We start from the raw sequence: 7,170 nt of genomic DNA, 5'->3' as shown, positions 1-7,170 counted from the left end.
GTCATTTGTAATTGTGTCTAAGTAGATTGGTGTTGCTTTTTGTTCCATGAGCACTGAAGAAAGCATGAGCTGAAACGTCGACTCTTTTTCACTTTGCAGATGTTAAAGTATTTTTAGTGATAGACCCTTGCTTTGGTCTAATTGTATGTTTTTCAGTGGGCAGACAATTTTGGCTATTTGGTTGATCTAACTTTTTTGATTTACGCACATGAGAATGGACTGGTTATCTTTTCTTTTTGAGCAATATTTTTTTTGTGTGTGTCATAGTCAAAGGAAATTGAAACACTTAAGTAATTTTGAGCTAAATTGTGTATATGTTAGTTTGTACTCTGTACACACCCTTATAATAATGTAATACTGATTTTGCATTTGCAAGAGGTGGGGGGAGCTGATTACACTGACTCGGGGTGTGTTTTAGGTACTGCCTGTCCCCTTTTGGAGCTCTATTTAAGCAGCAGTCTGACCAAACACATCTCACTTTTCCAGCTTCGACCAGACCAGCTGCTCTCGAGAAGAAGTTCAGACTGCAGTCATCCATGTAAGTACGCTTCCTCTCACAGGCTCTTGATTTAAGATGTAGCTAACAGTTTCTGAAACTGCATGAGATTATCCAACCCCATTTTCTGGCACCGCATAGGGTACAAAGTATTGGCTAAAGGCACAAATTAAAGGAACACTCCACTTTTTTTGAAAATAGGCTTATTTTCCAACTCCCCTAGAGTTAAACAGTTGAGTTCATTTTCCGTCGTTCTACTAAACACAATGTAACTAAAGAGTCAAGTTTTAAATAGGAAACATATTTAAAGTCTTTTTGAAATTTGTTATTATTAATAGGCTATGTTAAAAAATATTTAAAGGGTTAGTTCACCCAAAAATGAAGATTCTGTCATTTATTACTTACCCTCATGTCGTTCAACACCCGTAAGATCTTCTTTAATCTTCAGAACACAGATTAAGATATTTTAGTTGAAATCTAATGGCTCCGTGAGGCCTCCATAGGGAGCAATGACATTTTCTTTCTCAAGAATTATTAATGTACTAAAAACATATTTAAATCGGTTCATGTGAGTACAGTGGTTCAATTTTAACATTATAAAGCGATGAGAATATTTTTGGAGTGGCAAAAAACAAAATGACGACTTATTTAGTGATGGCCGATTTCAGAACACTGCTTCATGAAGCATTGGAGCATAAATTAATCAGTGTGTCGAATCTGCTGTACGGAGCCCCAAAGTCACGTGATTTTAGCCGTTGGCAGTTTGACACGCGATCTGAATCATGATTCGACACACTGCTTCAGGAAGCATCGGAGCACAAATGAATCAGTGTTTTGAAATCGGCCATCACTAAATAAGTCGTCATTTTGTTTTTTTGGCGCACCAAAAATATTCTCGTCGCTTTATAATATTAATATTGAACCACTGTACTCACATGAACCGATTTAAATATGTTTTTAGTACATTAATGAATCTTGAGAAAGGAAATGTCATTGCTGGCTATGGAGACCTCACTGAACCATCGGATTTCAACTAAAATATACTAATTTGTGTTCTGAAGATGAACGAAGGTCTTACGGGTGTGGAACGACATGAGGGTGAGTAATTAATGACAGAATTTTCATTATCTTCACTAACCCTTTAAGCCACACACACAAAATCTCATTCCAAAGTCTTAATTAATTTACTGATATGTAGGCTCTTTTATTTTTGCTTTATGTTTCTATATATTTACTTTATTTTCCATTTGATCTCATTATCTCTACCCAAATCACATTTTGTGTTACCATATAAACTATGTTTTATAAATACAGTAAATGCCGGACAGTCATGGCAATAAAGCTTTACGACTATTTCTGAAGGTGCTCTTGTGGGAAACTTATGGGAATTTAAAATTCTGGTATATACTTATTTATACACATTATGCTATTTAACTGAGCTAGTAAGTAATTGCCTATATGGGTCAATATATAATAATAAATAATAATTATAAAATATTAAGCAAAAAAGACACGATCAGTGAATGGTCTTAAAAGGCTAAAAAAAAAATTCTTCTAAGCCTTTATTATTTTATGTTCTTACGCATTCTTAAAACATTTGTTGATAAACTTCATACAAATGCAGTCAATAGGCACGATGTAAAATAGGCCTAATAGTATAATATATGTTAATATGATCATTTCTTAATTCCGCACTTTTTTTGGTCATCCTTAATTAAAATATTAATTTATTAACCCCTTAAATGTCACCGGCAGGCCGCTTGGTGCTCATTTTATTTGCATAAAAATGCATAAAAAGATTCAATAAAATGTCAGTGACACCCGGTGGCTATTTTTGGTACAGCGCCTAAAGAAAATCTCCTAAACTTCAAATTTAGAACTCAACATGGTTACACATAACTTTCATCTGATAACAAATTTAGAGTACAATATATTTGATAAAATATAAATTTTCCCAGAATATGAACACAATTCGTTTAATTAGCCTACGTTATTTGTCTTTCTCTTATAGAAAACCGTTATAAAGAAAAAGCTTAACGTCACTTAATGTACCCTTCTAAGTGATAGGCTGTTAAAAGATCAAATTCTGGATGAACAAGTTTTTCTGTGTAGTATGCTTTATTAGTACAGCATTTAATATAAGCTACACATTTTTCTGGATTTTTCTGGATCTTTCGCTCATTGTGTCTACCTTTATACATTGTTTAAATTAATATGTTAACTATAGCCTATACATTTCTGAAATTACATAACTTGTACAAGTCACTTTTGATAACAGATTACTCCAAATTGTAATGTTGACATGCATTTCCTATAAAGCTGCTTTAAAACTATAGGCCTATGTATTGTGAAAAGCGCTATACAGATAAATGTGAATTGAATTGATAAACTGATCTAGGCTATAGGAGCTCATTTATAGATCAGATAAGGGTATTTTTCGCACACGTCACATACAAAAGATGTCGTTTTAATGACATTTTTATGACATCTCATATACATATTAATGATCCCAACTGTTACGTAACAGTCGGTGTTATGTTGAGATTCGCCTGTTCTTCTGAGGTCTTTTAAACAAATGAGATTTATAGAAGGAGGAAACAATGGAGTTTGAAACTCACTGTATGTCTTTTCCATGTACTAAACTCTTGTTATTTAACTATGCGGAGGTAAATTAAATTTTTGAATCTAGGGCACCTTTAAATTATCAAGACATCACTAACAGATTAAGTAAAATATAATGAATATATAGGCTAATATAGTGCATATATGAAGCCAAAGAGTTCATTTCTCTGGCGAACTAACAAGCTGTGGACTATGGCTTTTGTGAGGTAAATTCTACGTGACATTGGCTATTGTTTACAAGCTGTTTTATTAACGTTCCACTGTAGAAACACTGATCGAGCGATTACGATTACAAGAGATAAGACTCAGTAAGTTGTACTGTGTCTTTCAACATACCTTCAAATCTTCATTCATGTTTAGGCTATTCTGTAACTTGTGTTAAAGGTGCTAGATTCAAAAATTTAATTGACCTTGGCATAGTTAAATAACAAGAGTTCAGTACATGGAAAAGACATACAGTGAGTCTCAAACTCCATTGTTTCCTCCTTCTTATATAAATCTCATTTGTTTAAAAGACCTCCGAAGAACAGGCGAATCTCAACATAACACCGACTGTTACGTAACAGTCGGGATCATTAATATGTACGCCCCCAATATTTGCATATGCCAGCCCATGTTCAAGGGATTACACAAGGGCAGCCAGTATTAACGTCTGGATCTGTGCACAGCCGAATCATCAGACTAGGTAAGTAAGCAAGAACAACAGCGAAAAATGGCAGATGGAGCAATAATAACTGACATGATCCATGATAGCATGATATTTTTACTGATATTTGTAAATTGTCTTTCTAAATGTTTCGTTAGCATGTTACTAATGTACTGTTAAATGTGGTTAAAGTTATCATCGTTTCTTACTGTATTCACAGAGACAAGAGCCGTCGCTATTTTCATTTTTAAACACTTGCAGTCTGTATATTTCATAAACACAACTTCATTCTTTATAAATCTCTCCAACAGTGTAGCATTAGCCGTTAGCCACGGATCACAGCCTCAAACTCATACAGAATCAAATATAAACATCCAAATATATATACTTTACTCACATAATTCGAAGCATGCATACAGCATGCATGACGAACATCTTGTAAAGATCCATTTGAGGGTTATATTAGCTGTGTGAACTTTGTAAATGCGCTGTAATATAGTCGAGAGCTCGTGTGGCAGGAAGCTCGCGTCTTAAAGGGGCGGCGCCGAGTGTAAATCAGTGTATTGTTAATGATGCCCCAAAATAGGCAGTTAAAAAAATTAATTAATAAAAAATCTATGGGGTATCTTGAGCTGAAACTTCAAAGACACATTCAGGGGACACCTTAGATTTATATTACATCTTGTGAAAGAACGTTCTTGGGCACCTTTAATGAGGAAGAGGTGATCACGCTCACTCGCGCTCCGCACTGCTGGTTGAACTAAAGGGCCTATACAGAGATCTGTCACGCCTCATCAAAGTGCATCAAGATGACATTTTCTGTTTGAATTTCATGATTTTGTGGACAGAATTTGAAGGATGACACTTTGTTTCTAAACAAAATGCAGAGCTTATTGCGATTAATAGGAGGCCTTAATGTTGCAATGTAATGCATTCAGTACACACGTGCACCGTACTGAAAGCCCTATACTGGAATGGTTCGGTACAAATATGTGTACTGTTACACCTCTAGGAATAACGTTATAATCTTGTTCATGGTAGAGAAAGTGGCTATACACAGGGAAAGACAAACATAAACACATCTTTTGAATCTTCATCAGCTTTTTCACATATATACTGTCCCTGATAATCATCACATATACTTAGTGCTTGATCCATTTCTGTAAATCCATTTTTTGCATTAATGAATGAACGACTCTCTAGCCGTCGCACTGGTCTTCGTTAACAGCCGCTTGCACCACCTGCTGGTGAGGAAGACTAACAGCTGATGGAGATTATACATCGGCAATCTAGTGCTATTCCTGCAGTTTTCGGATGTGCAATCTTGAATTTTCTGTTGAATTTAAACCACTGAATTTGTGAAAGAGCATTTGTAAAGCAAAATAAAATGGACTGAAAATTGCCTGTCGAATATTAAAAGTTGTATTTTCAAACGGAGCAAATATTTTGAAATCTGAAAAGTGAATATAAATTACAGAATTTTTAATAATGAAAATGTGTGCGAAATATACAACCATGTTGAATTTCAGCCCATATAAATGCAAGCCCTAAAAATACAATGCATTAAAATGAAAGCATTTTTTTTAATTAGTACAATTCAATTAGTGCTGTTTTGTATCAAAAACTTTTGCCATTATTCTACTGAGTGGCCATATCACTGCATGCATGGTTAGCCAACAGTGCTGAGCATTCTGGGCTGAGAATTTTTGTAATTGTGTAGTAGCTAAACAAGCTTGACTGGAAAATAACCAAAGCCATTACTTAGAACCATTCGGCCTGACAGTGGAAAAGCATGTTTCCAAACATGTGCAGTGGTTCGTTTTGCTTGCACTCAAAGGTCATTAGGCTCTCAGCAAGATCTCAATTGGTCAGTCACCAATGTGACTTTGAATGTGACTGACTGAAAGGGAACTGCACATTTTGCATGATTGCCTATCCAGACACACTTGATTCAACTCATCAGCTTATTAGTAGAGACCTGAAGACCAGAAATGGATGGGTCAGTTAAAAAAAGCAATCCAACATGTACAGTTGTTGTGTCTCCACAATCTGGGTTGGGAAACGCTGCAAGAAAATATATAGCTGATGCTAATTCTGATCTGTTTATTATTTTCAGATCAAGTTCATTCAAAGATGCCCTACCCAACAACTCTAGAGCTAATTGGTGGACAAGGAGGTGGTCCATTTTCATTTACTGGTGAGAACGACGGTGCCAGTTTAGAGAAGATTTGGGTTTGGGTTGGAGGATGGCAGGTGAAGGCTGTCAAGGTTTGGCTTTCAGATGGGAGAGTTGAAACTTTTGGACATCCAGCTGGAGATCCTCAAGAGTACAAGTTCAAGCCTGGTGAGTGTTTCACCTCACTGTCCTTATGGGGGAACGGAGCAGGAACACGTCTTGGAGCTATCAAATTCAGAACCACTCTTGGGGGATCATTCTTTGCGAAGATGACAAAATGGGGTTTAAAAACAGAATATCCCATTGATGTCGGCTCTGGATATTGTTTGGGAGTTGTAGGAAGAGCTGGTGCTGACATCGACTGCATGGGATTCATGTTTCTCAATGCAGTTCAATCAGTAGTTCTCACCAATGTCAACTATCCCACTATCACCCAACTGAAAGAACAGGTGGAAGTAGAATCAATCGAATCCCTCACTTTCAGAAACGACTCCTCCGTCACTCAAGAACAAAAAGTTGAAACCTCAAAGAAAGTAACCAACAAATCTTCATGGTCTGTGAGTACAAGTTTGACAGCAACATTTAGTGTGGAAGTGAAGGCTGGGGTTCCAATGGTTGCAGAAGAAACACTTGGATACAGTGTTAGTGTTGGACTTGAAAGCACTTACAGTCACGAGTACACAGAAGAGAGAACCGAAACTCTGTCTACTAATATCGATGTGCCACCAGGGACGCAGGTGGATGTTGACATCACCATTGCAAGAGCCAATTTTGACCTGCCTTACACTGGCACAGTGCAGATCACCTGCACAAATGGCAGTATGTTAAAGTACAAAACCGAGGGCACCTACAAAGGCGTCAATTACACTGATATCAAAGTGGTGACTAAGGAATCTCCTCTGTAATGTTAAGACAGATTGCACATGTAACACAAGTTTTTTGATTACTTCTAATTTTGTCAATCATGTATCAGTTGTTTTACATTTAGGCCAAATTGTTCAGTGTTTTTTGGTGGTTGGGTGTTTCCCCTGTGTGTGTGCGTGTATACACACAACAGTTTCTGTTTTCAAATAGTCTATATGAATATTTGTGTATTGGTATCATATAAGATTCCTACTTTGTTTAATCACTTTAAAATAAACTCTAGAAACAGGTTCTGTAATGTTTTTTAAATGAGATTTAATAAAAAAGAAAATTAAATAAACCCTGTGTTACAAGCAATGTTTCCTT

The 7,170-nt window shown here is 36.1% G+C and overlaps 1 protein-coding gene across 1 annotated transcript; it reads left to right on the top strand.

The window, feature by feature from the left end:
• The first annotated feature begins 495 nt into the window (after positions 1 to 495).
• On the top strand, positions 496 to 6,845 carry LOC137025049 (aerolysin-like protein). The gene is made up of 2 exons (XM_067393067.1): positions 496 to 538; positions 5,881 to 6,845. The coding sequence occupies exon 2, from the start codon at positions 5,898 to 5,900 to the stop codon at positions 6,843 to 6,845; it is 948 nt and encodes a 315-aa protein (XP_067249168.1). The 5' UTR covers positions 496 to 538; positions 5,881 to 5,897.
• The last annotated feature ends 325 nt before the right edge of the window (positions 6,846 to 7,170 follow it).

Source organism: Chanodichthys erythropterus, chromosome 8 (genome assembly GCF_024489055.1).
Source record: "Chanodichthys erythropterus isolate Z2021 chromosome 8, ASM2448905v1, whole genome shotgun sequence".
NCBI lineage: Eukaryota > Metazoa > Chordata > Actinopteri > Cypriniformes > Xenocyprididae > Chanodichthys > Chanodichthys erythropterus.
The sequence above is the reverse complement of the archived record's forward strand: the minus strand, read 5'-3'. Positions and strand labels throughout refer to the sequence as shown.

What these genes read in the sequence shown, in the direction of transcription:
- LOC137025049 (XM_067393067.1), top strand. Translation starts at nt 5,898, where the DNA reads ATGCCCTACCCAACAACTCTAGAGCTAATTGGTGGACAAGGAGGTGGT.